This window comes from Monopterus albus, unplaced genomic scaffold (assembly GCF_001952655.1).
Source record: "Monopterus albus unplaced genomic scaffold, M_albus_1.0 scaffold56.1, whole genome shotgun sequence".
Lineage (NCBI taxonomy): Eukaryota > Metazoa > Chordata > Actinopteri > Synbranchiformes > Synbranchidae > Monopterus > Monopterus albus.
Window position 1 is genome coordinate 1,319,711 of NW_018127936.1, and position 12,675 is coordinate 1,332,385.

General features: G+C 38.2%; 1 protein-coding gene across 2 annotated transcripts in view; it reads left to right on the top strand.

Moving 5' to 3' along the window:
* The window catches only part of pdlim5a (PDZ and LIM domain 5a), a 48,478-nt gene that overhangs the window by 7,133 nt on the left and 28,670 nt on the right, over positions 1-12,675 (top strand). For both annotated transcript variants that reach the window (XM_020602526.1, XM_020602527.1), the window contains exon 3: positions 3,661-3,812. In XM_020602526.1, coding sequence (XP_020458182.1) covers positions 3,661-3,812 — 152 coding nt within the window. The remainder of the gene's footprint in view (positions 1-3,660; positions 3,813-12,675) is intronic.

The window sequence follows — 12,675 nt, forward strand, 5'->3', positions numbered from 1 at the left end:
AGCAGCAACAAACCTGCAACATAACCACAGGACTGTGTTCGTTTGCACAGCAAATTTGTTGTTTTGATGAATTCTACAGTTTTTGCTGCAAATCAACAGGCCTGTTGTGTATTGACACATTTCATGCAGTCTCATGAAAATCTGTAGATGGATTAAAACATTTGTCTCGGTTAATGATGCCCTCAAAGTTGTCCATTCATTTCTTCTCCCTGGGTGTCTTCATCCAAAACACTGGATCACTGGGGCGATAGCTGTGGGCTCCATCTTCTTCTTCCAGTGAATCTGGCCAAACTAATCTGTAGTTTAAATAAAGGTGGACCTTCGGGTGTTTATTGACAAGGATTTCAATGCAGGCTTCATGTGATCACTTCAACCACTGTTTTCATTGGTGTAAATTGAAAATTGAGTCCCAGCTCAACAGGATTATGGTGAAAGAAAGTTTCAGTTTCTCATTTCATTTTCTCATCTGTTTTAGTTTTCTCACTTTTAGAATGTTTGTGCTGGTGGTTTAATAAAGGGCAGATTCCCAGAGCATTTTAATACAAGCTGCGGTCAAGTGCTAACTGATGTTCCTGCACATCTGGAACCAAACTTAGCTGCTGTCAGAGAGCATGATAAAACAGCTTGAGCATACATACACAATGTGTCTATATGCATATGTGTGTGTGGGTGAGTACTGTAAAAACGGCTGTTTTCTGTCATGGCCAAAGCAACAGACCCATAAATAAAATACCACCGGAAACTTTAAACGATTGGCTTTTTGTATGGACAAATTATTTAGGTTTGTGTTTCAGATTTCTCAGTGATATGTTGCACTCTGTTTGACATGAAAACTGAAACTGCATTGAGCTCTGGGATCTTTTTAATCATAGTGACTGAAAACAAATGCTTACTTTTGGAAACAGATATTATACCAGCGCAACAAATTCCTAATGGATTCAAGACATACAGATGAAACACTTACAACAAATTAAACAACTGTTGTTCTTCTCTGTCTGTTGAATGGCCTCTTGTTCAAATTTGTTGATCTCTTGTATTGATACAGGTTGTTTTTGGTGCAGAAGGAAATAGTTTTATGCTCTGTTTTATGAATTAGGGTGAGTGTTTCTGTGTGCATGTGGAGAAAGAGGCAGCGTTTGTGTGGGTAAAGAGAAGGAACAAAGCACTAATTGGGGAAAACATAAAACTGAGCATTCTGTGGCGTTGGTCCATAGCAGTGCCAGCGTGGTTAACAGGAACACACCCCTGAAAATGGGTCAATACTGAAAAAAAGAGCCCACATATCCAAAGTACCCAGTAACATCTTTTTCTCCATTCCTTTCCATCCACAACATTTTGATCAATGTCAAAGCGATCCCTGATTACTCTCTTCTTCATGCACTCTGTGGCTGTGGAGTGATGTCGCGTGTGTTGGGCTAATATGACTATAAAAGGTTGGAGCCATGGAGCCTTAACACTAATCTGGGTGCAGAGCCTCTTTTATTAGCTCTGCCTGTGTCTGTCTATCTCTGTGTGTGTATGTGAGTGAGAGACAAAGATAGACATAGAGGAAGCAGAGAGGGAGTGGAACATAACACGGCAAAATTGTCTCAGTTGTACTTTATAATAAACAGAGACAGAAACACATTTTTTTGTTGAGTGATCAAATTTAGCTGCACTTGAAGTGACAAAAGAGTGGTTAACATTAAGAGCTAATTCATAGCAAGAACCACCACAAAGTGATACGTGTGTGTTCAATGAAGTGGTTTGTGTGGTTCTTTTTCCTGGTGTCAAAGGAAACAAATGACCTCACTCCCTTTTAGGACACACTTGGTCCTCATGTGTGACCAAGAATGGTCAGAACTTTAGCTACAAAGTGCTTTCGTTCTCTAAGGAAAAGAATAAGTGACATGTTATTAACAATATACAACCAAATTGTTGGTTTATGTAGATGCTTATGCTTTAGCTGTATGCTCATTACACAAAATGTGATATCAGTAATTGTTATGTAAGGGTGTTGGTGTAGCAGCACAGTACTTTCATGTTGTTCCCAAACACAATGCTTTGGTGTCATTGGAAAAAGACAAGTAATAGAGTGTGTGTCATCCTACACACATTTCCAAATTTGTCACTGACTTCCCTCAGCCTGCTGATAAGACGGGCTCTGGCTTATATGACACACACTGACACAATGTTCTGTCCAACGCCCTGTCTGTCAGTGATGGTCACTGTAATTTCTGGAAAGTAATAAAACTCCATTAACTGATCTGAAATAGGTCTTGAAATGTCAGGAACTAAACAAAAGCATATATTTTGGACAAAAACATCACAATGATAAATACTTAGGCAGGAATTAAAGAAATTATGTACAAACTATGTCTGTTTCAGCTGTATCAATCTACTTAGATAAAACCATTACCAATAAGAGCTTGTTTCAGTATGGTGCACTAGAGAACACATAACTACACATTTAATTTAACTTGATTATGTTTGAGAGTGGAGTTAAACCCATTAATGTGCCTGTTAGCCAATGTTTAGTTAGAATTATATATTACATAATACTGACAAGAAAAAGTATTAAATCAGTGCCGTATTGGTGCATGTTGAACAGAAAGATTGATGTTAAATACCAGTCCTTCATTCTGAAAACAAGAAAAAAAACATGTTTTCTTGTGCAGGTTGAATCTGTTTCAAATTAAGCAGTTTCCTCCAGTGTGGAAGTCAAGCAATTAAACTTTGTTTTCATGCCAATATTTAAAGCATACCTCAAAAGTCCTGGAAGGGACTCAAAAAACAGAGACAAGAGAAATTTCATGAATATTTTTTTTAACTGTGTGCAAACTGAGCAGTGTCTGACATATGGTTCTGCAATGCTCATAAAGCTGGCAGGTGGCTATACCATGTAGTGCCCCTATAACATTTAGTCATCTTTTTAAGAACATTTTGCAAAGTAGAAAATGACATAGTTGCTTTTACAGGGACTGGATTCGCTTTACTTGATGAATATTATAACAACAAAGTGTGTGTCAAGTTAAAAGTTGTTATTTTGCTAGAAGCAGACCTTACAGAGCACCAGCCTAGTTACACTGCTACTCATGCTGCTGTTGAAATGTATTTCTAAATTCTAAAGAACATTCTGCATTATCAGTTTGGTAGATGCCAACTTTCATATAAGGCAAAATGTTGAGTAAAAATCTTGCTTTCTGTTCAATATACTTTCAAAATACCATGTTTTACCATTTTATTTTCTAAACAATTTTCAGTTTGTTTAAGCTTATATAAGGTTCATTAAGCAACTAATTTATAAGAAATGGTTATATGATAAATAGTAATGGAAAAGGTGGACTCAAGGGTGATGTTTACTGTGATCTTGTTTCCTCTCTCAGCACCCACACACCCACACAAGACTTGTCTTATTGAGCTTAAAGCCTATAACAGGTCATAAAGAAGAAACAAATGTAACTCAAAGATGAAGGATTCTACCATTACAGTAGAACCTACATCATGTGTTAAAGAATCAGATCTTTCATTACTTTACCCAAATAATGCAATGGAATGGATCCTGAGATTAATATAAAGTGAATGTACACTTCCCACATGACTTTGACTGAATAATCCTGACTGGGATGTTGCTGGTGATCTAGTTAATTTAAGGTGTTGGTGTTTCTTGTGTTTCTGCAGCTGACAGAGGGTGGAAAGGCAGCTAAAGGTGGTATTGCTATTGGAGATCTGGTTCTGTCTATTGATGGCATCACCACAGATGGCATGAACCACCTGGAGGCACAGAACAAGATCAAGAGCTGCACCGGCAACCTCAGCCTCACCCTGCAGAAGTAAGCCATTACCATATGTGTGTTTGTCTGATTATAAAACCAGTGTCAAGCCGCTGCTTTTTACAGTGTTTTAATGTGTGAACGAGAACGGGTGGTCCCTCTATGACAACACAGGATCTATACACGCCCTCTCAAACCTGCCAAACAGCCCATCTCTGTGTCAGATGTACGTGCTTCCCCTTTCCACCCCAGACATCCTACATCCAGACAGATGTTCACTGTTGTTGCAAGAGTTAATCTCAGCTCTAACACACTGTAACACCATTAGTTCTGCCTGATCTTGTACTCCCTAACGGAAAGAGGAATAACTGAAATCACAGCGAGCGCATCGCACACTCTAGACCGACTCCTAACTGTTTGGTGGAATCCTGCTGTACAGTGGAGTTGATTTATCACAACCAGTTGTGTTACAGTGTGTGCGTACATGAGTGTCTGGCTTTTTGCTGGTTCTCATGTGGTTTGAATTGTCCAGCTTGCTGGCAGCACTTACAGTCATGTGTGCTTTTATTTAAACTCAGTGAGACATTTAGGGCTCTTACACTTGTCCCTTTGAATTCAAGATCACAAAAGAAAGAGCAGGTTTAATATGGTACACGCAGATGATTAGAATTTTTATTTTGCTATATGTGGAATCAGAATAGACTGAAGTTCAGTAATGAGAAACCAGTTTGCTTTTGCTTTGTGTTCATTCATTTCTCCATGTCTGGCTTTCACATTCAGTCCTCCCTCGATGACTTTTCATGTTTCTTTCACCCCTCCTCTTGACTGAGACTAACTAAGCAGGAACTCTAATTTGTGTCCTAATGATGACAGACTGAAGATGTTTCCTTTTGGTCGAGTGACAGAGAATACTTACTGTAATACCACAAGGATTATATTATATTAACTCAAGATCAGTGTGTGGGTGTCTCTGTGTATACAAGTGAATGAGAGATATCCATCGTCAAACTTTTTTTTTGTGATGAGGAAAGCAGGTCTTAGAATGACACTTGGATAAAGGTCATCAGTGCATGACTTATTTGTCAAAGTTGGGGTTCATATTCTGATGAATGACCAGGGGTTTTACTGTTCACCAAGAAAAGTCACAGTATGTAGCCACCCAAGCTGAAATAGTTTTTGGAAAGAGTAGCAGTCATTGGATTCATACCTTTAAATGATCAAGTACACAGTACAGCATGTGTCAGCAAATCGATAAAACATCACAAAAGTCTTCTTACTGACTGACATACACAATGATTAGTTTAACAGATTAGGAGAAATGTAGTTTCTACTGAGAAGTGGTCCACACCCTGGCTCATGATTTATATAGTGGAACATTAACACCACACTGAACATCTGCTTATGTGTTTTGTTTCCCTAAAGCTGCCTTTAAACACGTGGATGAGACATCTAATAGCTTCAACATTTCTGTTCCTCATCTAATGAGAGTGGCTCTGACAGTGACTCCTCACAGCCAGGAGGTGGCTAGCTTATCTGGGGGTGACAGTGGTGAAGTGGGTAAAGCAGGAAGGTTAGAGGTTCGAATCTCGGTGCCCGCAGTCCACATGTCGAAGTGGCCTTGGGCAAGACACTGAACCCCCAAGTTGCCCGTGATGGTGGCGGGTATGCATGCAGCGGCCCGGGGTGCTCGGCTCCAAACAAAAAAAGGGGGTGACAGGGGTGCGGTGGGTAGAGCAGTGGTCTCCCAACCGGAAGGTTGAAGGTTTGAATCTTGGTGCCTGCAGTCAACATGTCGAAGTGTCCTTGGGCAAGACACTGAACCCCCAAGTTGCCCGTGATGGTGGTGCGTAAGCATGCAGCAGCCCGGGACCCGTGGCTTTTTTGAATTTGTCATAAATGTATAAATTCACTAATATCTTTATTATTGAGGTCATATTTAAAGGTGGTGTTGTACTGAACTATGCTATATTCAGGGGTGTTCCTAATATTTTGACCCTCTCATGTATGCAGCTGGAGAGGACAAAAATATAGAGACACCCCTAAATTGTACAGGTGTTCCTAATAAAGTGGCCAGTGGATATATAGTCCCTTGTTACTGTTAGTTCTCTGTTAGGCATTGTTTTTCCTTTCTCTCTGTATAGTTTGAATGGGTTTGTCACTGGGTCAGATGGCAAAAGGAATAACAGCAGTGACAAGATACAGAAAAATGCTAATGGCGCACATGGCATACTCTATGTGTGTATTATAAAAGGAGACAGAGTGCTATTTGTATTCTAGATAAAGGGCTAATGGGGAAAATAGATGGGCTGCAGATTTGTGAATGATAAGAAAAAAAGCAATAAAGTTGTCTCTGCTAGAACAATTTAAACTGACATACAGCTAAATTTGATCTGGTTATAATTATTTTTAAAGATGACAGAGCAGCCGGGCCAAATGATCCTGGCGCTGATTATCCAATAAAAAAAGCTGTAATGGAACATAAACCCAGATAAATGCTTGAATGCAAGCACCACGGTTGTCAGCTTAATGACGTTACTTTCTTTATTTCTACAGTGGAAAACCTTCCAGTAAAATGAGCTGTGCTGCAACTGTAGGTAACAACTGCAAAACAGCATCAAACTAAGTGTGTTGTTGTTCCGTTAATCCAGGCTAAGATCAGTCAGGTTTAACTGATCTAAAGACTGTAGGTTTTTTAGTCTATAGTCAGCTCCCACAGGCTTTTTATTAGTGTCTTTGATCCATGAACAAATCCTGGAAAAGACCACAGTCTTTATTTTACTTTATTAAATTTGTGCATTTAATCTTATAAAGACCAGAAAATTACTTTGCAGTTCAACTGTTTTTGTCTCTTTATAATATTGGCACATTGTTCCTGATTTTTGTGAGTTTATAGGGTTGAATTATATTTGACTACAGCAGCAATTGTCTGGTAATGCGCTGTTTAAATTGAATTACATGCCTGTAAGTTTGTCACTTTATCACAGTTTGACCAGTAAGGTGGGTGAGAGATTCTACAGGCTTTCAAAGATCAGTATCATTATTATCAACTTCTCATAGAACTGGGCCAACAGAATGGTAACTGGTTACTGATCTGAAGTATGTGTTACTTTACTTAACACGTAGCACAAATCTTTCCCTGAGAATTTCTGCATTGCAATGCATTTTGTATTGTTATGTTAATAGCTTTCAAAATACAAACTTTTGGTTCACGGCCTTCGGAGGCCTAATGGTTTTCTGTCAGCGTCATTGTGTGTCCAGCTCTCCTGCTAAGAGAAGTTGTACTTGGGCACAGCTGTGGGAACAATGCAGTTGAGTTTCTGTGAGTTTCTTTTTTTAGTGAATCATTTTTCCACAAATTTTTATCTCCTGTGTCAAAATGAATTTCATTTGATGAGCCCAATAAAAACAACTGATATCTCATTACCTAGACTGACTGTTCTGCTATTTGGGAAATATATCAAATACATGTGGCGCACATGTGGTCATAACATACACACAAAGGCCCACAAACATGGACACACACAAGTAGATTGCAAAAAGCTGGTTGCCTGGGTTGTTGTAGGTTCCAATGAATCTCTTCAGTAGTGCTACAGCTAATAATGATTTTAGTTATTGATTATTCTCTAAGAAATATACAAAAGACTTGTGAAAAACGCTTATTACAACTTTCCAGAGCCCAAAGTGATGTCCTCAAAGTGCTTGACTATTACTCCAAAACCAAAACAAATTTTATTTCATTTAACTTGTCATATACTGTATGGCAAAGACAAGTAGCACATCTTATATGAGAAGCAGGAACCAACAAATATTTTACATTTTTAAATTAATAGATAGAAGTGAAATCTGAGAGAATGGAAAGAGGTTTAACTTTGGGAAGTTAGAGGAATTACAAAAGCAGGATGTTTCTAAAGGTTTTATCTCGAGGCAGTCCCTATTTAGCAGTATAATTATCCTCTGTAGATGTACACCAAAGTACCTCTACTGTTCATTTCAACCAGTCATCCTGTGCCTCGACAAAAGCACCTTCTGTATTTCACTGTTACATGCTTCAACTGCCAATGTCAGGCTAAATACTTGATTCCCAAGAGTAAAGTTATTTCAAGGTCCATTTGACATTTTAATGGGTCTGTGTTCATGTGTCAAGTGTTTTTCACTTGTCATTGTGTAGTCTCAAGAACTTGATGTGTAGGAGGGAGATACAAACTAAGACACAGTGGATGTGTGGTGTACTGTGATGTGCCTTCACCCGTCACTTTATTAGGTACACCTGTATAATTGTTCGCACTTCATTCCAACATTTCCACCTTAACATCTGTTTATGAAGCTCAAAATATTTCAGTTTTTGGTGAAATTGTCATAAATGTGTAAATTCACTGATCTGTTTATTATTGAGGTCATAGTTAAAGGTGGTGTTGTACTGAACTACATTATATTTCAAGGTGTCTCTATAATTTTTTCCTCCCCAGCCACATACATGAGAGGGTCAGAATATTAGGAACACCTCTGGATACAATGTTGCAATGCAGTGATGTTGTTTTCCTGTGATGGCAATGAATTACTCACTCCCCTCCACATGTGCATTCACATACAGTCAGCAAGGAAGTTTAGCTCACTTCAACTCCTTGTATCTTGCAAACTTATGCATTTGCTCTACCCATGTTATATGCATGCAAAGAGGTGAAGAACAACAGTGGAGATACAGAACATTTGTGCAAGAGATATGCTGCACCTTATTGTTTATCCATGAGATACACAAGCAAGCACACATGTACAGTAAGATCTCACACTGGCAGCTGCTTGTATTATTTTGAGTCTAAAGGTTGGCTCTTGGTGTGCAGGCAAAGGAACATTGGGGTAATTTTTTCATTTTGTTTACATTGCCTTCTCTAAATAGAGACTGAACAAGATCCCTGGATTGTAAATACATATAATGATGCTTGTGCACAGCCACGTGTACAACAAATACAGTCACACACGTGCACATGTACAGGTGATGTCAGTTTAGATATAGTCTAGTATCTAGTTATTGGCTTTTAACCAGCATGAAATTTGAGGTGATTCTCTTTCTTTTAAATGTATAGACATAAAGTCACATACAGACTGCACACACATCTGTCCTATTTCAGTTGTTATCAATAACGTAATTATTCTCGCAATGAAATTTAAATGTGTGCGTGTGTGCACAGACCTGAGTAATGGCCTCTCATCATATCAGAAATATGAGACTGTATCAGTTACGTAATTGGTCATTTGATGTATGGGAGGTATGTGTAACTTACCTTTTTCTAACCCACACTGATACTTTAATTAAATGATCTATTGCCTGTTTTTAGTTTACGCTTAGAAATGAAACCCTGTATGGATGGTATGCTTACTGGGAAACGACCCTGCATGTAACAAGAAGAGTATGTTTGAAGGATCCTTGTTTTTAAGGTGAGGAGAGCATGAATTTACAAAAAATACAAACGTGCAACTACTCTGTAAACATTTGGCTGAAAGCACTAAACTAGTGCAGTCAGTCTTAACTCAGGTGATAATGGAAACTCATGTAAAGCATGTTAGTGCTACAAGACCAACAGGTGCAAGGTGAGTCTGGCTAAATGCAACAACGCTCATGGTGGAGCCTCCGGCTTTTTATTCTGTGCTCACTGAAGAGAGATGTGCAGACCTTCCGTTGTTTCTGCAATCACAATAGGGACCGCAGAACATCCATCCTTTTCACTTTGTTGGCACTAGCTTTGCCAATAATGCCATTTACATTGCACATAATGTCTAATGCCACTGTCAAACTAGAGACCAGTGGTGGAAAGTGACTAAGCACACTTTCTTAAGTGCTGTATGTTCTGATGTATCTGTACTTTGCTTGAGTATTTACATTTTCTGCTGCTTCATACTTCAACCTCACTATATGTCAAAGGCAAATATTGTACTTTTTACTCCACCACATTTATTTGCTAAATTTAGTTACTTTACATAATAAGATTAATAGTTACAAGTAAAAGTCCTGTACAAACAGGACTCAACAGAGTCTTATGATTATAGTGTATAATGAGAATTTTTACATAGTGGTATTGCTACTTTTATTTAGGTAAAGAATCTGAGCACTTCTTCCACCACTGCTAGAGACCAGAAATATATAAACCTAGTTATTAATCTGTTTAAGAGGAGTTATCACTTTTCATATCGAATTGCATGTACATATATATGCACATGCTTATCTGTATGCGCATATAAATATGCGCATACGGATATAACAACTGTATTATTTGGCTTCATCAGTTACAAATTGTAAGACTTGTACTCTAGCTGAAGAAATCTATGACTGTGCAATTCCTCTGTACTAATAGACACTTTGCACAGCTGCCGTTGTCACTTACTCAGCTCTAATATTTGCCAAAGATATTCCAAAGGCAAGAGTGCTAAACTAGTTTCACCTGTCTCTGTCTTTCACTGGTCTGCGGTATTTGCCAAAGACCATCTAAAACTCACAGCCGTCATCTCTGGCTATGCTTGTCGTATTGCCCAGTAATATTCTAATACCAAGAACATGCAGCTACAGCTAGACACACTTGTCGCTGCCTGTCTTTTACTAGTATGCAAAGTACAAATCCCCAAAACAGGGTTTATGAGTGTAGCCCATAGATATTCTGAGGCAAAGAACTATGGGTCAAGTTCATCTGTCTCTGTTTTTTAAATTCTCTGCTGTTTGCCAGATATATGTTATAGTAAGCCAAGAGCACTCATCGATAGGCCAGCCAGCTGGAACTGTGTGAATACTCATCTGGACTGATTAGAAGAGAAAAATAAGTAGCCACATTTCATAAACAGAGAGTAATTACTAAAAGTGAGTTTAACCATGCAAGGCACAGCCAGAACATAAACAATACACTCAGCAGTTTTGTTCCAAGTAAAATAAACTTCAAATTATAGTCACAAATGACTGTCTAATAAATTGTAATCAGTGTGTTTTGAAACACAATACATTCTCAAACACAATTAGCCTTCTTCTCTTGTAGTTCTCACATTAAAATCTATTCTGTTATCAGTTCAGTTTGGCTGGGATATATTTAAATTTCACCAGATGACTCACTGTCTATTTATTTTTGCCTTGATTTTATTATAGAAATCTGGGTAACCATATGTAACTCGGGCAGGGTGTAATCCTAAATAAGGAGCGTGTGGTTCTGAACACAGTCTCTATATTAATGACAAAAAATATAATGAAAATATATAAGATTCATGGGTTCACACTATGAGACAAATATTCAAATTTGTACTTTGTGCACCTTCATTCCTCCTTGACCTCAAACCATTTCCACCACCTTTCTTCATGCTCATCAGTTGAAAATGCGTTGATTTTCTAGTTGGAAAACATGCTGAAGGAATTTTATAACTTCAGGTGTTTGTTCATTGTCAGAGCCAGGAACATTTTACAATCATTGTCAAGTCACAGTCGTATAGATTTATAAGGCATCTGACTCGCTGGTGCTCAGACAACAGTTTGTGTGTGTGTGGTTAAAAAAAAAAAAAAAAAAAAAGTTTTAATGACTTCAGCCAAAGTGTCAGTAAACTTCATTTGTATCTAATGTTGCAATTTATGTAAGTTCTGTTCAGGTGAGTGTGTCCCAAAGCCTAAATTTGAGCATCTCATTCAATGGGCTCCAATACACAGCCATACAAACAAACTTAAACAAATTCCCTGGTCTTCAGGCACCATGAACACATTATACCTTTTCCCTGTTTTGGTAATTCATGACATTTGTTCCTATATCGGAGAGAAAATACAAGAAATTTGCCAAATAAACAGGCAGAGAAAGTTGGAGATTAACCAAATGCTCTAAAAGCCAGTAAACTGTTCAGCTATGGGAGTGGATCTCACTGGATGCTACTGCACCGAATGATTATGGAAAACACCTCCTGATCCAGCTGTAGATCATTTTGATGGGCAGGTTGTCTCAGCGCTGAGTGCTGAACCCAGCTGGAGTCCTATTTCTTTAGCTTGTCTTTCTTACTTCAGCTTGATGTGGTTTCTGTTGTTGCTGCCCTAGAAACAAGCCAGAGAGGGGAAAAAATAGTTGCTGTAAAGTAGAGAGCACTAAAATGATAAGAAAATTGTTTCTCCCTCTCTCAGTCAAACTAAATATACATTTTATATTGTTTTGGCTTTTAAATATTCCTCATTTTAGTTTTCTGCTGAATATAAGTAAACCAGTTCAGTGTTAGATTTTACAAATCTGCATTCTGAGTCTCTGCTTTCATTCATCCCAAATGGGGCCCCCCTAGAATCATGTGGGTGTCCTCATCCACTCTGGACCCCCCCAGTACCATTGCTTTCCCTTATGGGGCCTCAGCATGCACTGAATTTGCCTTCAAGGTAAAGATTCCTAAACTCCTCCTTCCCACACTTGAAACAATTTTCATCTGAGTCTCATGAAATCACAGCAGGTTTAACCTGTGCTGTGTAATTTTAGAAACACAGTTAAAAATCTATGTTAAATACATTTCACAGCACTGACATGACTTTGATATATTCAAATTTGTTCTTGGGGTCAGTTTCATGTTTCTCTGCTTCTATTGTTCTAGTCAAGATTGTCATAGTGTTTGTCAGTTAGCTAAAGACAGCTCAGTGTTAAGAGTGCAAAGAAAAATTAGGTGGACCCTTTTGATTTATTTGATTTATTCTTTCAAGCATGTAAAGACAGTTGATATGTTAACACACATAATTTTACACATATCCAACAAATGCTAATCCAATATCAATTTACTTATACCTAGTACATGCTTGAATGGAGTAGGAAGAAATCAGACTTATCCAGTCCTACCCCATGACATCATCTTACCATCACTGGTTTGCAAGCAGTATCTCTACATAAATAATTCTCTTCTACACCACACAAGTAATATACTAAAAAAAAATTAACAG